Source organism: Scomber japonicus, chromosome 9 (genome assembly GCF_027409825.1).
Source record: "Scomber japonicus isolate fScoJap1 chromosome 9, fScoJap1.pri, whole genome shotgun sequence".
In the NCBI taxonomy this organism is placed as follows: Eukaryota; Metazoa; Chordata; class Actinopteri; order Scombriformes; family Scombridae; genus Scomber; species Scomber japonicus.
The window spans coordinates 16,969,712-16,995,831 of NC_070586.1; the positions used below are offsets into that span (position 1 = coordinate 16,969,712).

At 39.4% G+C, this 26,120-nt stretch overlaps 1 protein-coding gene across 1 annotated transcript in view; it reads left to right on the forward strand.

Annotated features, from left to right (window-relative positions):
• fbxl17 (F-box and leucine-rich repeat protein 17) overlaps nucleotides 1-26,120 on the forward strand; it is a 230,224-nt gene that overhangs the window by 75,989 nt on the left and 128,115 nt on the right. The window contains exons 7-8 of the mRNA XM_053326131.1: nucleotides 819-926; nucleotides 12,147-12,277. Coding sequence (XP_053182106.1) covers nucleotides 819-926; nucleotides 12,147-12,277 — 239 coding nt within the window. The remainder of the gene's footprint in view (nucleotides 1-818; nucleotides 927-12,146; nucleotides 12,278-26,120) is intronic.

Here is a 26,120-nt window from a genome sequence, read left to right on the forward strand (position 1 = left end):
TGGAAATGTTCTGCTTCCCTATTGATCTCTGATCCATTATAAGCTGTTAGTAGACGGCTGGATGAATGATGGGGAGCGGCCCATCCATCATAAGTCGACACCCACGCTGCTTGGCAGACACTCTCTTTTAGCTGTTTTGTCTGTTATCCTCCTCCTCCTCTCCTTCTGTGATCTTCCCTTTCTCATTCCTTTATTTCAACTGCTTGTTGAACACAAAACAAACCCGACCATGGCACAGATGGAGACATTTATGCACAAATTTGACAACACCTGTCTGCACCCACTTGGTTTGAAAGATTTTCTTCATAGAAATGTTTGCCAAAATAACTGTAAAGTTCAACTTCATCACAAAAAGTGCAAAGTGTCCATCAAAGAAAGAAAACAGACAAAAACATTTTTCCAGATACTTTTTCACCATGAATGTCACAAGTTGACCATAGAAACTGTGAATGAATGAAACATTATCAACATCTATAGAGTGAATGAATGACATTGAAGAGAAGGCATGCCAAATAATTAGCCTGGGTATACCCATGCTCTCATTCCAGCGAGAATTCATCATCATCTATCGTTGATATGATTGGCTGTAAGTTTGTCCAGTAGCGTACAGAAGCATTTGATCGACATCTGTTGATCCCGCCTCAAGTAGGAGGAAATGAACGGCTCTTCGCCAGACCCTACCTCAATCTCACATGAGATTGAGACGCGGCCTGATGTTAGCCAGGCTACCAAGTAATACTCTGAAGATATCGATTTGAACTCTCTCCTAACTTCTCTCTTCTAATGTTCTTTCTTTTCTCTACTTTTTTGTGCTACAGGTCACTGATCGGTCCATGCGAGCGGTTGCAGAGCATTGTCCTGAGCTGCAGTTTGTTGGCTTCATGGGATGCCCTGTGACGTCTCAGGGTGTCATCCATCTCACAGCAGTAAGTATCCAACAACTCTCCTCACAAGTTTTTTTGTGAGCTGTAATCTATTGTAAGAGCACTATTTGTGTGTTCACTCTCAGTCAAAGTGAAGATATGGTCTTTCCTGCAGCGGAGTTTAAAGAAGGTTAATTTCAGTTTCACTTTTTTGTGGTAATTACTTTTATAACCAAATGTCAACAGAAGTTTTAGCATGAATGTTTTTCTGTATAATCCTGTTACTGTAGGCCAGCTCTCCATGTTGCGTCGTCTCCAGGGTGGAAATTTAACTGTTGGGGAGTAAACTAGGGACCTCGCTGTGTGTTTTGAAGTTATTTCGTGTTAACTTTTAAATCTCATGAAAGCCTAATGAGATGAATCCTAATAATACGCTGCGGTTCTGACTACACCCTGCTGTTTAGATATTACCATGTTAATGAGTAGGGGCTCTGTGGTGAAAGATGCACCATGCCATATAAACATGGACACACACACACACACACACACACACACACACACACACACACACACACACACACACACACACACAGTGATTACTCAGATTAAATTCACAAGGAAATGCTATACCTTGTTTTTCTTCTTTTTTATTTTTCCCAACATAACATCCATCTAGAATGCATGTGTGCACCTGTGTGTGGATGTGTATAATATGTCCGCACCCATGTGTGCTTGTGTGATACAATTCGATTTGTGTTAGCCGTACCTGGGTGTACACGTGAGCATAAACGTACCTTTGTGAGTCTGCGTGCGCCCATTCCTCCTCAAATGCAATTACAGTTGTGTTAATAGGACTGAGACACCCGAAGCCACGCTGCATTATTAGATTAAACAGCAGATTAATTTGTGCTCATGGTTTTGGCCCCCTATCATCTCTGCAGCCTCCACTGACCTTGGCCATGGTGTTGTAGACAGACAGTAATGAAGCCAGCCAATCATAACAGCATTAGCATACGTGGAGGTGGACGCACACACACATCGCATACACGCACAGTCCAGAGTACCTCATTATTATTTATTACGGTATTAACCAAGGTGAAGTTTTAGGAGTTCAGATGAGCAAGTTCATTTATCTGATAATATTTGTTTTTTTTAAGGCTGCAGTTTTGAAAAAAAAAAAAAAAAAAATCCAGCTTCTTATTGAGGTTCTCAGCTTTAACAATACAGATGCCAGAGATGCATGCAGACACACATTTTCATTTCATTTGTGTTGTGTGGGCCAACAACACACAAAGCAGCACTGACACCGTTACACATACTTACATGATAATTATGACTTTGCTTAATCCTTAGAGACCCACCATAGACCTAGTTTGTCCTTTTCAAGGGTGGGGGGCAGAGGATCTCATGGAGAAGATAGCAGGTTAACAAATTATGCCACATACAAGTGGTATATGTCTTCTGAAAGCTGAGAACCTGAAGATTAATTTGAGATACAGGTCAGCACTGTGTTAAGTTTTTCTAGTCATACATCTGTAATAAACATAGTGATTTGATCAAGGACCTTTTCAAAGTTTAGATTGTATAAGGGCTGACAACATTATGATGGAAGTATATGATGACCATTCCCATGCTCAAACAGGTCTCATTAGTTGTGGCAGCAGTTTTTGGGTTGAAACCATTTGTTATAGAGATTTGGTGCAATTGTTTTGACCACTTCAGACAATTTTGCAATTCTGAGAATGTTTGAAGCCCTCAGTGTGCAGAAATATTCAAATACACCATTTTTAGAATTGGCAAAAGTAACATTTACTGAATGCAAAATATTGCTTGTTTTTTTCCCCCAAACTGTCTCACAGGGTTAAGAGAGCCATTATAGAGCCGATTAGCTTATAGTAGATATATTGATATGGGGGATTTGTCTAGGTAGCACTGATGACTAATTGTTCTGTAAATATTTATTTAAAGACAATAAATGAATGGATCCTTAAAAACGCAATGTATTTATGTAAAATAAAGTATGTGCTAAAAAATGAGCACATACTGTACATAAACTTTAAAAACTTAAAAATATTAATATTGATAGTGGCTGTGGAAATAGTGTGCCAGTCAGGCTGTACTTTGGATAGCAAACGTTTACTGAAGTAGAATATTTATAATACTACTACTACTACTACTACCACCACCACCACCACCACCACCACCACCACCACCACCACCACCACCACCACCAACACCACCAACACCAACACCAACAACAACAACAACAGTTATTTATATAGCACCTGTAAAAACAACTTTACAAAGTTCTTTGACAGACAAAGCAAAGGCAGTACAATACAAAAGCAAAGAAACATGACACGGAAAGCAAGTCCGACATTGAGAAGATGACAATAGAAGACAATGAAAATGATAGAGTTCATAAACATTAAAAAACAATAAAAAGACAGTAAACAGGTGACATCACATAATAGCGGGTGTATGGAAATGAGATTTAAGAAATGATTTAAAAGAAGTAACTGATTCTGCAACCTTACCTCCTGAGGCAGGACGTTCCAAAGCCAAGGGGCCCTGATGGCAAAATCACGGTCACCTTCACGTTTCTGCCTCAAATTTGGAACAGCTGGAAGATCCCCACCTCAGGATCTGGAGTTCCAGGATGGCCTGTAGTGGTCAACATGTCTGTTATATAGCTCTTAAGTCAGACCCAGACATGCTTTAAAAGTGATCAGAAAAAAAAATCTTAAAATCAATTTTAAAATGAACAGGGAGCCAGTGAAGAGAAACTGGTAAGAAGAACAGCTGCTGCATTTAAAAATAGGATTTCTTGCTACAGTAAATTTTAAAATTAGCTTTGCATTATGATTATTTTTTGCTTTGTTCATATCAGCTGCTAAAATACACTGTAAGGTTGAGCCTAACCCTAACCCTAACCCAATGACCATTTAACAAATATATTTAGTAGTTTGCCCCAAGTATGTTTTGACCACTTTCTGTCTGTACAGATTCACAGTCAAATCACATCGCTCTTTGTTCCTGATATTTCAGCCATCATTTTATGTGTTCCATCTCTTTCTGTCCTGCTCACTTGCTCTTTCACTCTCTCCTCTTCCTCTCTCTGCCCCTGTAATCTCTGACAGTAATTATCTCGTTTAGCAGTTGATTCCTCCTCTCATTCATTCCCAATTGGTCCCATCCAGTGTCGATTTGAAAATCATATTCTTGCGTTTAGAATCGTTGCATTTCTGATGACTCCGTGGACCTGAATGCGATTCCAGGACTGCGGCTCTCCTCTCGTGTTCGATTATCACACTCCCTCCCACTTCTTTTCTTCCTCGATTGCTCTCTCTCGCTCTGTCTGATAATCTTCCCAACCCCCTTACTTGCCACCTAGCCATCAGCAGGGGTGGAGAAAAAAAAAAGAAGAAAATCCATTACTTTTATTAACTTCTCCTCTATGACACACTCATTTTAGATTGATGGTCTTTTTTTTATACAGACTCCTCACAAATTAGGGTGTGAGGGAATCAATTGAAAACGTATTTTCTTAATCAAGTGAGCTGATGGTTGAAATGGGCCACCCTTGGTGTTGAGTTCGATGCAGATGGTCTGTAGAGTAACTGTAAAGCTGTGGCATTTATGCTCCCCTAATGGCTTTGCAGTGTTTCACTCCTGCGGGAGCTACGCGGTTCCGCTGTGATGTGCAACACAACTCAATATTTGTTGCGAGGCGCCGTTTGATAAATCATCATCTTGTTAGCGACTAAAATCAGGATTTCTGCTGGCTGAGAGAGTAAAGCCTCCTAATCGAAAACAAGCTTTCTAACACTTTGCTGGCTGTTAGGAAATCAAACTGTACATTCAACTTCAGCCTGAGAACAAACACAGCGGTGAGTTTAATGAACAGATACGTATCTGATGTGGTCTTTTGTGTTGCTGTGCCAGGGATATACTATAAATTTGTATTTATGGTTGGTTTCCAGATTGACGCTCTAAGTTGGCTACGAGTTCTTGACAGTAATAATAGTTTTATTGATGAGGCTTGTCACACTCCAAGGCTGTGTAATGGATACAAAACATCTTGGGTTGGAGGCTTTGTGGGTGTCCCAGAGCGTTCAGTGATTTGGCGCCCTCCCTTCGCAGCTAATTTGAGAACTTCATACAGTATACTATGTATGTGCTATATGTGTGTGCACCTACTGTATATGATCATCATTCATTCTGCTTATTCAGTTTCAGAGGGTTCCCCCTTTAGTCAAGCTTGTGACATGCCACAGAGCTGGAAGCGCACTGGATTGTGTGAGTGGGGAAGCAGTGGGCGTTATTATGGTTGGAAGGCTTCACTTAGCCAGTTTGAGTCTAACCTCCACTCTTCTTCAGATATGTGTGTGTATGTGTTTGTGTCTTTTAGGAGATGGATTTGTGTGTTTATCAGAAGTGGATAAAATACAGTATTTCTTTCTCTCCGCTTTCTGGTTACACTTTTTTGTTGTCTGAAAAAGGAACAATTCAACATCTCAGTGTTGTTATCTATTTCTTTGTCCATCACCATCTGCATGTGTAGAGTATCTCTTTTTTTGTCTGTATTGTGCTCTTGTGTGTTACTGTTTTTTTATCGTTCCCTCTCTCTCATGCACGCACACAAAAACACACACACTCTTTCTCCCTCTGTCTCTCCATCTTCCTGTCAAGCGGTGCTCTTTTCTTCTGGTAGTGATTAAGTCCAAGGTCGGCTCTATCAGAGAGCTAGTGTTTGAGAGCAGATCTGGGTGCCAGAGAGCCTTCATTCCCCCAGCCTTAGATGTCCCACTGATGGCTTCCCTTTTTGCCTGTCATGACTACCCACAATGCCCCTCCTCATACATCAGCCTATCACTGCCCTAAGACACTGTGGGCCTCAAAATGCCTTTTTTGTGTGTGTGAAAATTCCCACCCTCGGGAACAAGAGAGGAGGCCAAAGACATAACAAATGGAGAGGCTGTTGAAGAATGTGTCAGAGATGAAAAGAGGTATATTTGGAGACTGTAACAGCCCTGTGTTGTCTCGCTGATGTGCAGAACTTGGATGTTTCTGGTCTTAATTTGGGGCCTTGTAGATTAATTCAGCCATGCCGCTCCAGCGGTTTTGTTGTTCTTCTCCACAGAAAGTTAGGACCTTTGATAAATGCCCTCTAAATTTGACAGAATTGGACCATGAGTAATACCTCATTCTCTCTGTGTGTTTATGAGCAAATAAAACAGTCTGGTTTATGACAGTGATGCTGTTTAATTTCCTAACCAGAATCATATGTTCTATCCATCCTGGTGGCTTAGCGGGCTCAGGCGAGGACTATGTACTCGTAACATCCTAAGTTCAAATTTGGATCACAACCATTTCACAAAAGAAAAGGAAAAGAAAAAGAAAAAAAAAGAAAACAAATAATATTTTCTTTATTTTTCTTAACTCTCCAAATCACCATGAGTAGAGGGCACAAAAGAAGTTTTGAAAATGGTGAAACACAAAAGGTAAAGATACAGGTCTCCACCCACTGTCACCTTCACACCCACCACTTCACCGCTCTCTCCCCATATGGGATGAGTGGTGTCTGGCTTTGCTGTAGTCTGCTGGCCCCTTATCTCCCCCCCCTGACTAGAGCATAGAAAATACATAATCACAGTGCCCTGTGTCAAACTGATAACCCTAGACACAAACCAGTGAAGTAAGTGTCTGTGTGTGTGTCTGTGTGTGTGTCTGTGTGTGTGTGTGTGTGTGTGTGTGTGTGTATGTATGTGTGTGTGTTTCTTTCCCTATGTACAAATGTGTGTGTGTGTGTGACTGTGTACTTGTACATGTGTATTGTGTCTCAGGGGTGGCAGAGAGGATAAAGGGGAAACGAAGGAGCAGAGGGGATTTGGAGGAAGAAAGGTAATGGGGTTGGGGGGGTCGCAGAATGAGTCGAAATTGTAATAATAATTTTCTTCACTGCTGTATGGAGGAGATTGGGGGATTTATGAATATAATGAGCAGAGAAGAGCCTAAGGATGATGTGTGTCTCTTGCAAGAGTAATTGAAGAATAATTCATTTGGCTCGAAGACTTTTAACCCAGAGACAGACAGAGATAGAGAGGTTTTTGACCTCCGGAGGGAGGGGTATCATGTGTCATTACTGGCCCAACGAGTGTCACTGTGCTGTGACTGTCATCCAGCACTGCTACATCGGGTCGTGCATGCATGTATGCGTGTGTATGTGCGTGCCTATGTGGTCATTTGGCTTAGTGCGCCGAAGAGAAACCAACGCTCTCTATCTCCTCGAGCCTTTCCTCACCACTGAGTTTGTTATCAACACCAACACATGCAGGATTAGCGACTGAAAGAGAGAAAGAGAGAGAGAGAAAGGGGGTAGGAGAGGGAAAATAAGTGATAGACAGTAGATGGGCATAAGACAGATGAAGAGAGAAGGTAACTACACACACACACACACACGCACACACACAAAGATCAACTCACTGGTCCATGACTGATGCAGACAATGTATTTGTGATACCAGACCCATGGCCTTTCCTGTATTTTGCCTCAGTCCCTTTTCAAATATTCATATCACTCTGTCTGCACAGGCCTCTGTGTATTTATGTGTGTGTGTTTTTTTTCTCAATGTGCGTCTAGTGAGGGTGTGTGTGCGTGTGTGTGATTTAGGCTTACTGCAGACGGATTGTCTCGACACAGCTTTCTCCTGTCTGACTGAACTGTCTGGGATGCTTCGATATGGAAAAAAAAGCCCAGCATGTATGCATGAGCGCGCACTTGTATTGTACTTTTATTCACCTAGTGACACTGCTCCCATTCCTCTCACCCGCCCACCCCCCCAACCCCCCCAACCCCCCCCACCCCAATACCTTGCCTCATCCTGTCTCCACCAAACTCCAACGAAAATATGTAAGGGCCACAATACCACTTCAACAACACACTGTGACTTTGACTTCTTGTCCAGGACTGTGAATATTAGTTCAACACTTCTGCCTGTGTTCTTTAAAGGATTTAAACTGAACTTTGTCTGTTTCCTCCTCTCATCTTCACTGGCCTGAGAATTGAGTTTCCACTGTTACGGTTGTTAATTTTACTGAAAAAGCACGCCTTTTTTCTTGTTTTATAGACAGTACTAGCATGCATGTGTTCTTTTTTCCTGTTCTTTTTTTGCTTCTAAGGATATGCATTTCCCACAGTAGGACCTATATTTCATTGACTAAGCTCACATACTAAATCCTGTGGTGGTTATAAATTAACTACAGCAATGAAATAGCAGCTCATATTTTCCAAAATCTAACATGTACGCTATTTATGACTAAAACAATGCTTGCTCTGTCCAGGCTTTTTAAATGTCATCCAGCCACTTGTCATGTGAGACAGTGAAGTTGATGGACAGTAACAGCAATGAAGTTTTGTGCCAGCGTTCAAGCCATGACATCGTATCTCCACCAGGCCTCCACTTCCTGCTTGGCATCCTAAGGGTTGACGTTGTGTAAATAAATGTAGTAATAGCACAGGTAGTTATAGCTCTACATACATACACAGGTATGCCCCGCACACACACACACACACACACACACACACACACACATATACACACACACACACCCTCTGTATGCCAGACTGTGAGATACACTAATGTAATAAAGTGTCAAATCAACCTCTTGAAATATTGAACTCCAGCCTATTAGTGGCTGAGTGAGAGTGTACCTGTAAAACAGCTAGTTATTTTACTTTCATTCAAATTGGCGTTTTGCATTTGACCTCTGACTCAGGCTCTCACTTTTCCTGTTTGAGAGAAGCATCGAAGTGAATCAGGTGGGAGCCAAACTGCCTAGAGCTCAGGAACCACCTCTGGTCATGTGGACTGAATTAAATAAACTCTTAAGGCAAAATGATGGTGCTACACCCACGTCTCAGACAAAAACTATTTGCTCATCAAAGTCTTAATTAAATTATTTTCTCTAATCTTTGCATAATATAATATTATATATATTATATGGCATGTTGACGTGGAGTTGGTCTACAGACAAACATTCACATGCAATTTTTTGACTGTGCAAAGCTTGATTCAAATCTGTTTTTATACTGAATGGACAGTGCTGAAAATTTTTTTTCGTTGTTGTTTTGGGTTTTTTTCTCAATCAGGGAAATATTTCTTAATTTAATTTAAGAAATAAATTGAGCAGACATTAAAGTGGATTTTAAGACCTTAGCAAAAAATATTTTAGGATGGGTCATTTCATTTACTGGTTATTATCATTAATAATTAATTTCACCACTTAAAATGGAAGATTCATTTAACTACTATTTCTATTAACATAATTGCTGCCTGTGTTAGCAATCATTTTGTTAGAAAAAATCTCCTCATGCAAATTTTTGCACATGTGAACATGTGTGCACATAGCGTTAGAATATTCATATAACCAGCATGCACATTCATTTCTGTGCCATGCCTGTGTGTTCATGGGGCGGTGATGACACGCTGGCCTCAGAGCAGCTGGATTTTGCAGGTTTCAGTGTTTTTCATGAACAGCATGAATAATTATCCAGGTGTAGCTGCCAACTCAGAGGGGACGAGACGAACTCTGCCTGGTTACCGTACGCAGCCATCGAGGAGGAAAACCTACCGAACCCTCACCAAATCCCCTGCTCTCTATTCTATTTCTCCCTCACTTGCCCTCACTCTGTTTTCATTCTTTTCTGTTTCCACCCCCCCCCCGTCTCCCTCTCTCTCTCTCTCTCTCTCTCTCTCTCTCTCTCTCTCTCTCTCTCTCTCTCTCTCTCTCTCTCTCTCTCTCTCTCTCTCTCTCTCTCTCTCTCACTGTGCTGTGAATCACGGGCTTTGTCTTCTCCGTCTTAAACATTCGTCCCCATCCCCTCCACCATTTCTTTCCATTTATTTTTCTTTCTTTTCATGTCTGTGTGTTTTTGGATCACAGACATACATGAGCAGAAAAATAAACTATGTTATGAGTGGAAATTATTAAATAAGATTGGAAGCATTAAAACCTTTCGCCTGTGAGTCAAATTACGATAATCTGTCTACTATGAGAAAACAAACACCGGCACTGTGGCCTGTCACATTCTGTAGGTGTGACTAATTGTTGAGAGGTTATTTCTTGGGTGACTTCATTTCAGGGATTTGAAGGATATTTTTCTTTCGGCAGATGTCTGCTAAACTCTGGAATTTATTTTCCTGCGTTGGTTTTTCACAGATGGATTAACAAAGTTACAGTCCCAGCCGTGACGCTGCCTCTTCCCTTTCATGCAGACATCTGCTAAATTTTCAATTTTCTTCAACCTAGCTACGCTCTCAGCCAATCAAAACTCACTCCGGTTGGTCTGGTTTTTCATTGGTTATCCACATCAATGAGACAGTTATCATTGGTTGTAGTAGAAATTCTTTTTTGAATACATAAGCAGTTTTGAAGATTTGGAGAACAAATACAACTTTTGATGTCGGGGCTTTTATGTTTTTACTCCAGGCTTAATAACCACAAATACTGAATGCAGATAAGTGTGTGTGTGTGTGTGTGTGTGTGTGTATGTGTGGATATTTGTGCTGTTGGTGGTAATTTTTTTGACAAACTGAGTGTTGCCATGAATACAGTACTTGTGGTTGTGGTCACTCTGTCTAGTTTTTGGTCTGATTCTTGCACTGCCTTTGTTTCTCATACAATGCTGCCACACACACACATATATATACACATTCACACACATGTGGCACACACATCAGCCTTATTCTGCATGAATAATTTAGCACGTCGATCCAACACAGGCCACAGGGGTATATGTCAGTGTGTGTGTGTGTGTGTGTGTGGTTTAACAGTTACATGCATGTGTGTGTGCACGCCTGTGATAATTCATGCAGTTGAAGATGTTCCCCCCTTAATTAAATACCATTGTTTAACATGTCAGTTTAGCTGTCCCTGACAATCACCACTGTATTCTTGACCCATCTTTATGCACACAATCTGTTTAATGTTTATTTCATTAGTATATCTAAGCGTGTCTTCACAGTATAGGTACGGATATGCCACAAACAAAATCTGTTTCATGTTTATTTCATGCCTAAGCAGACCTTTTATCACAAGAGGTGTGAGATCCAATTTTCTCCTGAAGGGTGACAAAAAAAGCCAATGGCTGCGTAAGAATAGAGAGACAAATGGAGTAACTATACAGAGGTAAAGGTTTTGAAAGCCTATTTTATTACCTTCAGCACAGTGCGGCATCACACACTCACTGTGTTTGTTTGCAGTGGGTGTGTGCCTCTCTGTGTTTTGATTCGCACTATGTGGGGACAGGGGAGAGTGTTTACATGTGTGCTTACTTCACACAGCGAACCGTGGTCCTTATCCATTTCTCCCATGTGTTTTCATGCTGCTAGGTATATGTCATGCCTATGGAGCCAACAATAGTGCTCAGTGATCTTAACACCGACTGTAAGCTTGTTTTCTCTTTAGCCTCGGACATGACATTTACCACCCTGCCTCCCTGGCGGCTGGCTGGAGTATCATACCTCTATTATCTTGCATCCCCGGTGTGTGTATGTGTGCATGCATCTGTGCTTTTAATAGATTTGAGAATGTATCAGAAGAAATGCACCAGTGCTGTGACTTGAAAAGCATTTTAGTAATTTCTGCAAGCGGTAAACACTCAACAGTATGTCAGTGTGAGTATGAGTTTCAGAAGTAGATATTTTGACTGGAGGATTCATGTAAACTCCTCTTATAGGGTATACTCTTATATATTATCCAGATGGGAAAGAGGGGTTATTGAAAGTCAGTAAAATGAAAGGAAAAGAGAAAGTGAATGCTCATATTGGCTCATAACCCCTCACACCAGGCATGTAGGCGCAGAATGGTAAACAGTAACAGCAAGCAATGTTAAATCATTTATCTGCCTAGTTAGCTTTCATTTGGCATTTCTGCTGTTTTTTTTTATTAGATGTGGTGGTAGAAGCTTACTCACTGAATAGGGAAATTCACATTCTTTAAGTCATATACCACACGTCCTCACCAAATATTTCCATTCCTGCAGCTGAATTTTTTGCACTACTCACAGTAACTAATCATCAACAGATCCTTCTGAGAACCGACAGTAAATTGTGTATCTGTATTCCTTTGTTATTAAAAAAAGCAAATTTTTATTCATTAGGTTGTTATTATGAATGTAAGATATCTGCTGTAACTAACAGTCAACCTAAGCTACTCTTAGCTACCTACTGTATCTGGATTTTACATTAATATACATTTTTGTGTGTGTTGCCTCTTGCAGCTACGTAACTTGAGCGTCCTGGACCTGCGGCATATCTCTGAGCTGAACAATGAGACGGTGATGGAGGTGGTGAGGAAATGTCGCAACCTTAGCTCACTCAACCTCTGCCTAAACTGGAGCATTAACGACAGGTAATTCAAGTCACGTTTTTGTTTTGTATGACTCAGTATCACGTACAATGTCTCGGTTAGATTTTCAGCGTCTCAGCATCACAGCCTGGTTTATCTCAGGCAGTTTCAGTAATGAAAAAGAGCTGACCATACAAGGAATATATGGAGGAAACCTTGGTTTAGGAAATTGAAAGAGAGACCCCTCCTCTTTGAATGGCCAGGTTTGCAATAAGAGACACACGGTAGGTGGTAAAAAGACAATAAAAAAGAGCAAAAAGTTGTATCTATAATACATCTTAAGAAGTTTATAATCCAACATTGGTGTGTACCAATAACCATATAATACATTGAATACAAGTTCAGTGGATCCAGAGGCTGCCCCTTCTCAGTAAATTTTTTGACTAATGGCTCATTAAGGTCTGATGAGAAAATCTTTCATAGATCAAGTCATTTTTAAATTGGTAATTAATGTCATACCTAACATTGTTATAATATTTTAAAAGATGCCTTCGTGTATAATAGTCTCTAGACTTTTTTGATTCTATTATACAACTTTGAAGGGAGCAGTAATGTGCACGCATTGAAATACTGTAAATGAAAGCACATTAAATGCACTACACCAAAACAGATAGACTCCTTATGCCAGCACACACTACAATGGCATAGACCTAACACACATGAGAATGAACAACTGGAGTAGATCCCAAATAGTTAATAAAAACATGATATAAACCACAATAAAAAACTCTTTCTGTTTTCCTACTGTCTGTCTCTGGTCATCTTTCAAATTGCTTTCATCCTCTTTTTTTTTTGAAACTCACACCCCCTTTCTCTCTCAAATGGGAGAGGGCCTGTACAGTATACGACAGCAAGAGTAAACCATCTCCTCTTTTATTTATTATCTTGTGTTTTATTTATACGTTTCTATTTAATCTATTGATTTACAGCTAAGGCTGTGGCTTCTCTGCTGAATGTACTCCCACTCTGGCTTAGGGGTGTGAACACAATATTGAATTTACCATGGTGCACAGCAACAATATGTGTGTGTGTGTGTGTGTGTGTGTGTGTGTGTACGTGTGTGTGTGCGTGTACGTGTACGTGTGTGTGTGCGTGCATGTGTGAAATCATTCTTGCATTATTGAGTTTACAGCAGACATGTGGTGGGAAGGTTATGGTAATACCTTACCCACCTCCTTTCAATCAAAAAACATGGAGTTTGGTGAAATCCTCACAGGAGCATATGGTGTTATCAACTTCTTTCCTTTATCACACACACACACACACACACACACACACACACACACGCGCGCACGCACACACACACGCACACACATGCTGCATTGATTCCATAATGATATTTACTGCATTGGTTCAGGGGCCAAAGGAAGGTGTATGTGTGTCTGACTGGATTTGTCTGGAACACTTGTGGGAATATTGGAATTTAAAATTATGTGTGCGAGTATGTGACCATTTCTGTGGGAGATAAAGAAGTGGTGTGTGTGTGTGTGTGTGTGTTTGTGTTTGTGTGTGTGTGTGTGTGGCAGCAGCATACTGTAAATGTGTTGTTGGCTTATGAATGAAGCAAAGGCAGGAGAGAGTGAAAGGGTGGGTTGGACAGTCGTAGCTGACGAGTCTTACATCGCTCGCTCCTCTGATGCTGCACTGCTCCACCCCCAAAGGAAGAGTTTCGAAAACCCAGCAGAAGTAACCAACCTGCTGACCTGTGTGTGTGTGTGTCTGTGTTTGTTTTGTGTACATGCTGACTGTTGCTCATGGAGCCAGAGCAAATAAAAGCCTCCAGTCATAAGCTGCTTTATTGTTACACTTTATAGTCACACAGCTCTAAGCGGAGAGGAGGGGAGGGAATCTTATTTAAAGGGAGGAACTGGCTGGGTGGTTGTCGCAATGTGAAGATGGAGGTGTATGTTGAGGTGTGTGCGTGTGAGTGAGAACTGTGTCTAAAATCACCCCCTTATTCAATACTCCCTGTATAAAAGACTCTCAGTAGTATAGTCCACAGTGAGCAGTAAATTTAGATTTCAAACACTTAACAGTCATTATTTCAACATCACTGACTTGTGTAGAGTCACACAAGAGTAATTTTCACACCTATAAAATGTGATGCTTTGCATTGTGTCAGTGACGGAAGAAAGTAGGAGTAGTAGAATATCTCATGGCACTTTAAAGTGGATACATGAATTCAACTGAATACACCTCCCTTTCTAGCACATGCGAGAGAGCTTAAGATGGCCGAGAAGGTCCTCTCTAGAACCAGTGTTTAGTTTGTCCGTTTTGGGCTACTGTAGAAACATGGTTAGTGCAACATGGTGGGTTCCATGTCTCGTTTAATAGAAACACAACCAAAAGATCACATTTCTACTAAATCACAAACCAGTCACTACACAGCTATATTAACAAGAGTACCTATAGCTAATGCTCTAACATGGGCATCTGGTGAGTAAATGAAATATGTCTGTCAGCATATATTCAGTGACAGATCAGACAAAAAGTGTAAAACAGCAGACAACTCAGAGTATCTGCAAATATCATGTGCTGATCAGATACCTTCGCCCCTCATCATAAGGTCAAAAACGTTATACTTTATATGAAGCATGAGTAGAACTCATTGAAGTGTAAGGTAACATGAGCCCAGGGGGTTGCTTGAGTGGGCTTGAGTCAACTGAATGACTTGAATTTGAAACATTTAATTTTATAATAACATTGATAAAGAAAATGTATAACGTGGATGGGTTATATTATGTATATTATCAATGCTGATTCACAACCTGCTTAACATTATAGGAAAGTTGATTTAGGATATTTATATATGTAGGACTAGGAGTGTAAGTAATGTATTATGCAAAACATTTGATATTACCAAAAGCATTTCTATGTTTTTAAAGCCTGTATGCCAGGACAGCATCAGGGTTTTATTTAGATGCCAAAGAAATACCTTGCTGTTATGATATGTTTAATTGAAATATACAGAAAATACAACAGAGGAGCTTCACCAAGTTTAACCAAAGTTTCTTGTTGCACACTAATAGATTGTCAGTAACTGTAGTTTCAATATACAAATCCACTCAATAACCCCAAAAAGAAAAAAAAAACAAGCTCTGTTTTGCATGCTGTGTGTCTGACAGAGAGAGAGAGAGTTAATGATGCAGGTAACAAATATATACTGTATATCATTTCACAAAATAACTAAGCTCCTCACATTTTCAACATAGCTGCAGCACCTTCTCCTAAACCAAACATTTAACCAGGTCACTTTATTTTGTGCTCAGTTCCTCTGAGATTCGCAGTGCACACAAATGTCCTTTTTTCTCACTTGTAATAAGCCTCACTTTTATGTTAAGAAAAAAATCCAGTGAATGCACATGTTTCTCCTGTAATAGTCTTGCACTTTTCAACACCCCACTGAGGCCCCGTAAGTCACCCTCTGTCAGCACTAATTAGACTAATGACTATCAATCACACATCAAAGGAGACGCCCAGGTGCAGCAGTGTTTTATATTCGGACTGATTTTCCTGTGTGATGAAACAGATCCAAAAGGGCTTTAAAACTCAATGTTTGAACAGCCACTAAAGCTTAACATATGTAAAGGTAAGGTAAAGAAATAAAATAGAAACAACTCACAGCAGTTGGTGACATTTCTAAGACTTGATAGAAAGACATCATACATTTTTAACAGGGTTTCCTGTACTTTAATTTAAGGTCAGTATTGACCTTGAAAAGAATCCAAAAAATAATTTATCACAGATTTCCTATACTGTTTACTTGAAACAATTTTGTTTGTACTTATAATATTTATAACATCAAATCATGGTCCAAACATAATTGGGACCATGTTTTTTCATACTAAGAACTGGAATCAATACACAAAATCTTGATAAAATTGATGAAATTGAAAAAACGCCTTACTCTGTTGCAGTGATGGGAATAACACCGTTTAAATAAACGGCTTTTAAACTGGAAGTACAGACACTACTTTAATCTCCTTGAGGTAAAAGGCAGGAACATACATGTGAAATGTACATTATGTATCAGAGCGAAGTATTTGTCCACGTCCGTTACAAGCAACTCTAACCTAATGAAGCATCTCTCAACGGCACACGCAACTACAAAACTTAGACATATTTAACACAGACATATTTATACTTTTATACTTATTTTTTAAAGTAACGCAATAGTTACTTTCCCTGGCAACTAGTTACTTTTATAATGGAGTAATTTAGTTACTAACTCAGTTACTTTTTGGGAGAAGTAACTGTAACTATAACTAATTACCTTTTAAAAGTAACGTGCCCAACACTGCTTAGGGTGTTTTCACACCTATAGTTGTGTAATTGTTTGGTCCGCTGCAGGCAATAAATTGTTACAATGTAGCGTACTGACTTTGGTACGGTTCGGTTTCACATAGGCATATTTCTAAACGAACCAAAATACATAATATTTGAGCTATCTACTTATCTTATCTTCTTTGTTTCCCTCTTTTGTTAACAACCTGCACTGAAAAAAATCACTGGACCCAGTCTGGTTTTGCTGTAAGCCAAATTTCAGACAGAATATACAGTATCTAAATATATAATATAAATATTAGGGTTGTCAGTGTTAACATGTTAATCGCGATGTAAGGGCCAAGCATAACCTGTTATTTAATGTATTTTTTAATTGCATTAATTACTCTTCACTGACTCACTGTCACAGATTGCTGTTATATTGGACCTCTGTAAACTGTGCACAGTGCACAGCATGTGTTCATATGGTAGGAGTCTTCCTGCTGCTGTCATATTCCTTCACTGTCTGCACACATTGTTGGGATTTTCTATGCCGGAGGATTTTGATATGAGCAGTCACCCAGGAAAGTACGGAGCAGCGCACACACTAAAATATTACAGTTATAAAATGAGGGGTTGCGACTGGAAAATAATCTGATGATATATTTGAGCCACTGAAGACACATTGCACGTCACTTCAGGAAGAATTATACATGAAATATAAAATATATTAATTTTATCCACAATTGAGTGCCCCCATACCCATAATTCATTACAAGTAGATCGTTTTTACCTATTTGTTTCTCACCACCAGAACCGCACCAGAGATCAGCAGTTGGTGCGGATTGAGACCACCTCTTTTTGTGGTCTTGGACCTGAGTGCGATTGTTGAATTCTGACTGACGCAAACAAACCGAAACAAGGGGTCAAATACACTAAATACTGTTGGTGTGAAAACGCCCTTACATACCGTAAATGAACATTCCAGTGTGTACATAGACATACACACACATACACACATTCTGACAGAAGTTGTCTGAGGAGCTTGATGGGCTGTTTAAAAGTGAGATTTTATCGATGATGGTTTTCTGTTAGTGTGTTGCCATTGACAGAAAGAGAAAGTGGAGCTGAAATGGTTTAGTTGGCTCAAAGTTCAAAAAGTCAAAGGTCGTCAGGGTCACTGCTGTTGGGGAAGCTGCACTCATACACACAAACGCACACTGAGGATGCTCAGTTGTAAAGACTTGAATGACTCAACCCTTCCTCACATTAGCTCTCTGAGGGTAAAGCTGGGTCAGAGGTGTGTGTGTGTGTGTGTGTGTGTGTTTCATACTGATGACAGTGTGCTGTGAACAGGTAAACAGGCAAAGGAAATGACCCCTTATTTCCAGGACCAATTTGTCCCCCCGACAAGGGGCCATCGGAGAGATGGATCCCTGTGGGAGGTAAAGTACCTTGGCCATTTTTCCTTCCTCTACCCTTTTTTTCCTTACTTCTTGTCTCTCATCTTTAAGAAAATAAAATAAAAAAGCAAACAAACACTATGTATTCTGGATCTCTCCATCTTTCTGGGTAATAGCTGAACAGCATCTCAGTGGAGGAAAGCGAGAAATGATGACCAGATGTGGCCTTCCCATTGTCGCAGTCCAACAGGCAGATTGTTACAGTGGGGCACCTGTTTTGTAGTCACTGTCATTTCTTGGGGAGAGACGATGGCGGTGTGCTGCAGGCGGGCGTTGTTGGTCCTGCTATTTGGCTATTTCTTTGTATCCTCCTCTCCAGCGATGATGGTAAACCAAAGTGGGATTGTGTTTTTCAAATGCCACAGTGTTTGGAAATGGGGAGCGAGTTATGATCAAAGTGGAATGGTGGAGCAAATAGCAGAGCTCACTTTTTTAGAACCGAGTTGAGAACACAGTGTCAAAGTTAAACGGTTTTCTTTCTTTCTTTCTTTTTTTTCTTTTTTGGTCCTTGGTGTCTGTTTTTTTCATCTTGCATAAACTCAAGGGAGCTTTTGTGTTGTGCACATGGTGTGGTTGTGATTTTTATTACTATTGTGTGTGTGTGTGTGTGTGTGTGTGTGTGAGTGCCGAAAGAAGATTTATTTTCTACCTGGAGACATTTGTGTGTCTCAGGGGAGATTGTGTGGATTTTAGAGTTTAATTTCTACCATAATTAGTTTCTTTGTCACATTGTACTTTTTGTGGTAGATGTTAAGAGGTTCAATGTGGATTTTATATGAATTTAATGCTTTGGGACACACACCTCTTTGTGTGTGAGTGTTTTGCAGTAAAGTTTTGGTCAAAGCAGTGACTTTATTATTAGATTATTTGTTAGGATCCCCATTAGCTGTGCCCTTAAAGCACAGCTAGTCTTCCTTGGGTGTACTTTTGAAAATGTACATTAAACATTACAGCCAACACAAATGGCAACAACATAAGACATATGTTAGAGAATAACAATATGTATGAGTAAAACTTACACTGATGACTCTCAACAGTTACCAGCAAAAACTACAAATCCACATATACATAGCATCCTAGAAATATGATGTTCCTAGGTGTTTCCATGTTTGCTTTTAAGACATTGATGTCTGTGTCAATTTAGTTAGTACCAGAGGTAAAGAATACCATGTTTTCACTGCTCTATGTACTAATATGCATTTGAGGAAAATAGTGTTTGCCTTGGGGAGTGAAAATCAGCCTTCTGTTGCCTGTCTAACGCATATGTATATGAGTTTAAATTGTGTTTTAATTGAGTGTACCAATAAGATGGAGTTTTTAATTGTAAAACTTTCCATGTTGAGAGTAGAAGCACAGTGTTCAGCCTGTCTTCAGCTTTTAGACAGCAAGATATACCACCTTGTTTTAAACTAGCTGTACTAGTATATCTAAATATTTTATTGTGGCATTCACCCATATTTATCTGGCAGTAATCAAGCTCTGAAAGAATGAGATTATTGAATACAAATTTAGTTAAATGTTTACCTTGCTTTACTATGGCTAATGCCTTGCCCATTCTATTGACAATAGTGTCAATGTGACAGTTTGTTGTCAAAGGTGATGCCTAATAGCTTGGTTTCCTTTACTTGCTGGATGAGAGTTTTATTTTTAATACTTTAAGTACTATGTTTAGTCTTTAAAACCAAATACTACTTTTTTCTGTAGATATGTTAAGTAACAGTATGTTTTCAAGAATATGTATGTTTGTTTTTATGATCTACTCTCTGATAATATCTAGCTTTGTGTTCAAGATGGCAGCCAGATCAGCTGGTGCTCTTACTGATGCATGTACGATAGTGTCATCTGCATACATAGTCATTGTAGCTTATTTTAGTACGAGAAGTAAATTGTTGGTAAAAATGGAATACATAAGTGGGCCTAGAAAGCTCCCCTGAGGAACTCCTTCCACAGACACACTATCTAAGTAACTTCCATTAAACAAAGATGACTCTTTGTGATCTATTTGTCAGATAGCTTTCGATCCAGGCAGCTGCAGATGGTCTTAATCCATAACACTCATGCTTTTGAAGAAGAAGCTTGTGGTCAATAATATCACAGGCTACTGTAAAATCTAATATGAGTGGTCCACAGATCATTTTGTTGTCCAGATGTATGTACTAGTCATCTGTCTTTTGCTGTAGAGCTGTAGAGTGTTCCTTTCTGTAAGCATGCTGGAAGTTTGTTATTAAATTATTTACTGAGAGGTACTCTTGTATTTGATCAAATACTGCCTTCTCAAAGATCTTACTTAGTTCTGGTAACAAGCTGATGGGATGAGTATTAGGACCACTAAATTATGTTTTCCTGTCTTTGGGCGGTGGAATGACTCTTATTTCTTTCCAAGCCTGTGGAAAGATTGATGCGTTCAGGTGTTTAGACAGGTATTTAGTATGTGATGAATTGGGTGTGCAATATGGTCTATACCCATTCGGACCAGTTTACTATCTATATTATCAATCCCTGGTTGTTTGTCATTATATGTTAACTTTATTAATGTATCCACTTTTTCTACTTTTAATTGACTGAACTAAAAATGACAGGTCTTACCCCTCATAATTCCTATATTAAAAATGGACAAGTTATTTTCTTTCCCATGTGATAATTCTCTTCTTAATTTAAATACCGTGCTTCTGATGTAATCATTCAAATAATTTGCCATTTCTTTGGGTTTTGTGATAAAGGTATATGGTTAAGAGGTAAATGGACTTAGTTACATATATAGTGCATTTCTAGTCGTTATGACCACTCAAAGTGCTTTCACATTACATGTCTCATTCACCCATTCAAACATTCATACACTGATGGTAAGGGTGCCACAGGGTGCCAAACTGTTCATCAGGAGGACACTATCCATTTATACACATTCATACACTGTTGGCGCAGCAACGGGAGCAATTTGGTGTTAAATGTCTTGCCCAAGGACACATCGACATGTGGACTTGAGGAGCCGGAAATTGAACCGCCAATCTTCCAATTGGTGGACGGCCGCTCCTTCATCCTGAGCCACAGGTATCCCCACACAGGTGTTTACCCATGATGCTCTTTAAGTCCTAGTTTCCGAACAGGTGCATGTTTGTCAATATCTGAGAAAAGGTTTTAGTGCTTCATCTGGTTCTTGAACCTCCTGTAAGACCTTTGCTGACTGACTGTTTCTTGCAATCACTAATACACGGTGATCAATACAACCCATTTAAACGAATACATCCTTGGTATATACATCATCTTCATTCAAGTAACTCACTAAATATCGATACAAAATGATGTGTTGATACCCTTGTTGTTAGTGCTTAATCTGGTTGGTTGTGACTCCATTGGTTTCAAACAGTAATAGCCAGTCAATATTTACATCTAGTGTAAAAACAACTTCCATATTCATTCACATGCTTTACCCGGCATCTCACCTATAGTTTCTAAGTAATTATGATTTGAGCGTGGTGGCAGCCCAGCAGCCGCTAACATTAACCCTGCTGCTGGACACAGAGCCTGTGCTGACATGCAGATTTATGTTTTCCTCCTCTGTGTCTGTTTGAGCTTTTATGTGTTTGTGTTTTTGTGAGCGAGCTCTGGTCAACTGGCCTGTAGTCTTGGTGAAAGCAGATGCATGGAGTAAGTGAGTCATTTCTTTTATAAGATCTTTATTGTTGGGAGTTGGCATTCTTCCCCTCTCTTCTTTCTCTTTAAAAAAAAAAACCTCTCAGTCTTTCCAACAGATTCATTAATAGGGGGAATCAATATTTGGTGCTCTGTCACTTTTTTTCTCTCCTTTTTTTTCTTCAGGCCAGCCTTATCTGCATTTTTCCATCACTTATGAGCATCACAAATCACAGCCCAATTTGTCTGCTCTACATTTTTGTCCCTCTTCACAGAAATCGGACTAGATGAGGGATGACTGGGGGCCCTTTCTGACTTTCAGGAGCTTATGAAGCAGAAAATAATTGGAGAAGCATTCTCCCAGAAACACACCTTCTCTAACACTCAAAGCGTGTGGATTTGGAGGCATTTGCAATGGAAGCTCTTTCCAAAAACCCTCTGTTGTAGCCAGCTGGCAGGTCTCACTGTGCCTGGAGAAGTTTTAAACCCCAGTGGCAATAACCACAGCTTGAGTTTGAAGCCATTGCAGAAGTCCCTTAAAATGCAATGCTACAGACGGCCGCTTGGTGCTGGTTACAGAAAATCCCTCTCTCCAGTAGCCTCTTTCAACTTCTTTAACAATGTCAACTTCTCTCAAGAAATACAAAGTCAACACATTATTTCAATGAGCCATTATGGACTTAATCACTAAGTTCAGCCCCTCTAAAAAGTGTGGTAGTGGTCATTTTGGAAATTATTGGTATATTAATAAGATTTGAAGACTTATAATAGCTTGATGACTATTGTTGTGATGTTTCAGCAAGTTTAATGTCTCTTTATCTTTATCTTGATAAACATACCTGCTGTTTTAGTTAATTAATATTAGTGTGCACTGCTCTGCGTTCCCAGTAAGATAGCATTAGCTTCAGTCTGAGGTAGTGGAGCGTGTTTCCAGAGTATGAAAGGAGACAACCTGCACTCCATATTTGGAAAATCCTGGCTCCAAACGGAAAAGATGGCACCGACCATTAGCAGCAACTCTCGGGCTTCAAACTAGCTTTAATGCAAACCAGTAGGGTGAGGCCACACCTTGCTATGTCCATCTTTTTATATAGTCTGTAGGTAAACTCCAAAATGAAATTATTATGTGATACATCAGTGTGATTGTGTCAAATGAGAGTTGATTGCAGAATAAATAAACTGAAGGTTGCAACATAGGACTAATTAAGTTATTTGCTCAAGTTAATAATAAGACACATATATCAAGTGGCTTACTACTACTACTAACAATGACATCAATGAGTTAACCTATGAAAGCAGCTCTCAAGTGATGTATGCTTTAAATATAAATAAACAAAAACAAAAACATTTTATGTCTGCCCTATTATTTAGAATCCTTACATTTCTGCAGGGATATGTTATTTCTTCCAAAGCCTACCTAATTTAAGTGTTTGTGTGAAATCTTAAATATCTCTCGAAACAATTAAAACCCCAAAATTAACAACAAAAACAAGACTCCAATATGGATCTAATTAAAGGAAAATTGGCTGAAATTAAAACTTAACAAGAACCAAACTGGAGCATGGAGGAAAACTCTGCTACTGGTGTAGTAGATGCTTTAGGGAATATGTATAATAAACAGAACTTTTATTACCACAAGTGTTGCATTAAAAAAAAATACACAAATAGTACACAAATATCACAGTTATGATCAAGTCATGTATTGCGCACGTAAACACCTGATCCTGGTTCCAGAAACTTACTCCAAGAGAAGCCAGAGATTTTGAGGAATCAATATACAACTGGACAGAGATGATCAATTTTCAAGTTCTTTATTTTCACATATCATTACACAAGAATAAGAGAGTAATAATATTAGATCACCAATGCACCAAGGAAAAAAGAAGGAAATGTTAAAAATAGTAATAGTAATAGATAGGAATACAAACAACACAAAGAGAATAAAACTTGAAATGTTTGAAAAGTGTGGTGTGCATGTGTCTACCTATAATAAACAAATAAATAGCTGTATTGTATGATAAAATATGCATGAATATCTATGCTTCTGTATGTTTGTGTGACATCAGTCAGGCTTCAGGCTTTTAATGTCCATTGTGCAGATGCCTGGTGGCCTAGTGGAAAAAGCTGCCTTGGAGCCTGCTGATCCGGGCCTTGAGACTGCCGCAGTGCTTGCCAGATGGTAGCAGCTGAAACAGTCCACGGTTGGGGTGAATGAGGTCTTTAATAATCCTGGCTGGGGTCTTTAATAATCCTACAGATCAGAAACCTGGAAACTGTTAGAATCATGTAAAAAAGGATATTAATAACCGGGGTTCTCAAGTTCCATATTAATGCCATATCAAGAATATGAGCAAAAACAGGATAAGTGTTAACACAGGAATACCCGTGTGCTTATAAACACATTTAATGCCAGCGTTATTCTTTTCACCGGAGGACTGAAAAAAGTATAACATATTGTCAAAAGTCAATCATCATCTCCAGAAGAATATTGTGTGGTCTTTTCAAAACATCTCACAATGTGCATAATGTGGTTTACAATTATGTCGCTAATAGCAACCCCTACTGTCACAGTATGACAGTTATTTGACATATTAGCTATATAGTGCACTACATTTACCCTCCACCATTTTATTTGAGTTTCTGAAAGCTGAGTATATAAATCTAATATATATTGTCCATGGTATTTACTTTGTGCTTTCTTCTAACAGTTCCACAATGCAATGCTCCACATTTTAAAGATGTGAAAACTATCATCACGTGACTCTACAATTGATTTTGATATAAAATGCAGATGATTACTTTGTGTCTGAAATCTTGATTTGCTATTGGCCATTCAGTAAACTATTTAGTGTCTATTATATAGGTAGTAGTGAGTGAGTGAATAAAGGAATGATGTTGGACAAAGTCATTGTTACATTCAGCCTTTTGTCAGAAACGTGACCAAGCAAATATTGACAGCCATCTTTCACACCCTACCCAAATTGACGTTCTTGTAAGAGCATTTTAGTTACAGAAAAATAGATGCTCTTTTATTATGGCTGTTGAAGGATGGTTGGTCATTTTAGTTTTCCTGCATTGTAGCGTTAACCATCTGGTGCTAATATGTCACTAATACAATATTTTATGTCATATATTTTATTCTATTTGAAGCTTAGTTTGATTGATCTTTCTTTGGTGATTTCCTCCTGGCATGAGGACAGTATATAACTAATTTCACAGTTGGTCTAGACTTTGGTGAATCCAGTTTCTTTCTTACACTACCAATTTATTCTTGCAACACTTTTATGCTCTTAAGTATATCACAACATTTCATTTTCATCAAGGATCCCAACAGACTGGTCTTAACAGACGTTAGAGAGTTACTTTTAAGACATTTTTTGTCCAAAGAAATATGACAAAAAGCTTTCATTGTTTACTCTGTGAGTAGGAAAGAAAGTCAAGAATGTTTACCTTTATCTGTCGCTGTCACAGACTGTGATAATGGACGAGGCTTCTTTTCTTTTTCTGCTTTTAACCTACTTGCACTCATAAAATAAGTATAGGCCGGTGTCAGTTGAGTGTTACTACTAAAAAAAAGTTAAATGACAAACTTGTGGTTTCTCTTGAGTAGAAATTCTCTGTCTGACCTCACTAGCTGCTGAGTTCAGCCTTAAAGGTTCATCTCTGTTAAAGAAAGCAGCTGCATTGTGTAAAAGTGAGTGAATTTGTCAGATAAGAGGTCACAAGAAATGTCTACATCTATTTTACAACCTCAGCTTCCTACGGCACACAGGTTTCCTCCAGCGCACTATTTTTAGTTTCTTTTGGTTTTTTTGGATGTTTTCCAAATGCCATGGAAAATGTCAGCAGAGCCCGGACCAGAGGCCGACGGACATTTGTCCTTGTTTTTTTTCTCCACCACCTGTCTCTCCAGATTTGAATGGAGGTGCTGAGGGGCCTTCCCTTGTCCTTGTCACTTCTCTTTTTGGCTGTGGTATTTTCACACACATACATCCCAAAGACGTGTGATTTGAGTGATGCTACCACTGCTAAGAATGTCATGGTTCCTTCCTTTGCTTCCTGCGGGGAAGTCATAGTGATGCCTACACTGTACTCACATGATCTGTAAATTAAAAAACCCATTCCTCTTTTTATTTACTCAGGCCAGCGTTGTTGGAGCAGATTAGCTGTCAGCAGAGATTAGAGTCCTGGTTAGCAGAGTGAATACACAAGGAGGGCGAGTGTTGCCCTGTTGTCAGACATGATGGGAAGAAAAGGTGCGGGGAAAATCAACGAGGTGTAATGAAGGCAGAGTGATTAGGTACGGCAGATGCACACGTATGCAAGTAGCAGATTTTTTTCTTCATTTCTCTCCGCTATGACTTTCATCTCAGGCTCTAATTCTCTTTGTTCTGTCTTTTCTTTCACACTTCATCTCTCCTCCAGTTGTCTTTCTGTGTTTCTTCCTCTGTCTCTCTCGTACTTTCTTTCCCTCTCTCTCTGTCACACAC